General features: G+C 64.0%; 1 protein-coding gene across 1 annotated transcript; it reads right to left on the bottom strand.

Annotated features, from left to right (window-relative positions):
• Positions 1 to 140: 140 nt before the first annotated feature.
• LOC127751728 (putative fatty acyl-CoA reductase CG5065) lies at positions 141 to 858 on the bottom strand (the record flags this gene model as incomplete). Its single annotated transcript, XM_052275718.1, is given in 2 exon segments — positions 141 to 286; positions 380 to 858. Coding segments are annotated over 2 exon segments (593 nt in total), but the record flags the coding sequence as incomplete, so codon positions are not given.
• Between the last annotated feature and the right edge of the window lie 430 nt (positions 859 to 1288).

Below are 1288 nucleotides of genomic sequence, written 5' to 3'. Positions count from 1 at the left end.
GCGGCGGGGGTTGTTGGCGCAGCAGCGCACTTCCGCGTCGCCGACGAACACGCCCCAAAGTGCTTTATACTCCGATAGCGGGCCGGGGCGCGGCGCGGCGCGGCCGACAACGTGCCGCACTATACTAATGGAGCACTTACGACGGCCGCATGATCTCCATGGCCTCCTCGTCCAGCTTCTGGCAGAGCTCCATGACCATGTGCGGGTCCACCCGCGGCTTGTAGGTGCGCTCCTCCAGGACGTCCTCCTCGCACTGGCAGAACGCCGTCGACGTGTACACCAGCGACTGCAAAAGAGAGAGCGAGCGTTTGGCGTGACGTGGTGGACCCTCTTTGGCACCGCCGCGGTCCCCGGAGACCACACCGCCGTCGTCACTCACCTCAAGCTTCTTGATCCTCGCGCAGAACTCCATGACGCGCTGGGTGCCGACCGTGTTGTCCAGGACGGAGCGCTTGAGGGCGGCGCGCCAGTCGAGCGAGGCGGCCAGGTGGAAGACGACCGACACGTTGTCGACGATGCGCTGCTGGTCCGCCTCGCTCAGCCCCATGCAGGGGTCGTTGACCTGGCCCTCGAGCGGCACCACCTTGGCGAAGGCGTCCGGCTGCGCCTTGAGCAGCGGCTCGAACAGCACCACCTTCTTGAGGGTCTCGAGGCGCGCGCCCGGCGCCACGCCCTTCTTGGCGCGCACCAGGATGTAGATGCGGCGGATGTCCGGGCAGCAGCGCAGCAGCTTCTCCAGCAGCACCTTGCCCATGAAGCCCGTCGCGCCCGTCACCAGGACGTCGCGGCCCGCGAAGTACTCGGGGATGCCCGGCGTCGGCGACATGTTGTTGGCTGGCAACAGAAAACGCGGGGGGTAATGGTTAATCGACGAATGAAAGCACACGCATGCGTGATCGGTCGCCATAATTAACAATCTGCTGGCCAAGTACAGATCATTATTCACGATTGTTTATCTGTAGAGCGTATCGAGAAGGAGCGCCATTAGGAGCGCGCCTAAGCCCGCGAGCGCGGTGGCAGGCGCGACGCCGCAACGAGGACACGCGGCCCGGCCGAGGCCCGGCGTCTCCGTGTTCGTGGTTTCCCCTTACCTTGCCATACTTCACGACCGCGCTACCTGCTAGCTTGTCGTCGTTGCCGGCTGCTGCTGCTGTTGCGAAGTGACCCGACCAGCCAACTTTACCCCCCCCCCCTCCCCACACACCACCGGCGGCCCTCTCCTACACTCAGACGTAAGAATTATTCGAAGGGTGAGGAACTAGCCGAAAAAGTGAACAGATGATTGCGT

The sequence above is a fragment of the Frankliniella occidentalis genome, unplaced genomic scaffold, assembly GCF_000697945.3.
Source record: "Frankliniella occidentalis isolate FOCC.00 unplaced genomic scaffold, Focc_3.1 Scaffold806, whole genome shotgun sequence".
NCBI classification, from domain to species: domain Eukaryota; kingdom Metazoa; phylum Arthropoda; class Insecta; order Thysanoptera; family Thripidae; genus Frankliniella; species Frankliniella occidentalis.
This window is presented reverse-complemented; position numbering and strand designations above follow the sequence as displayed.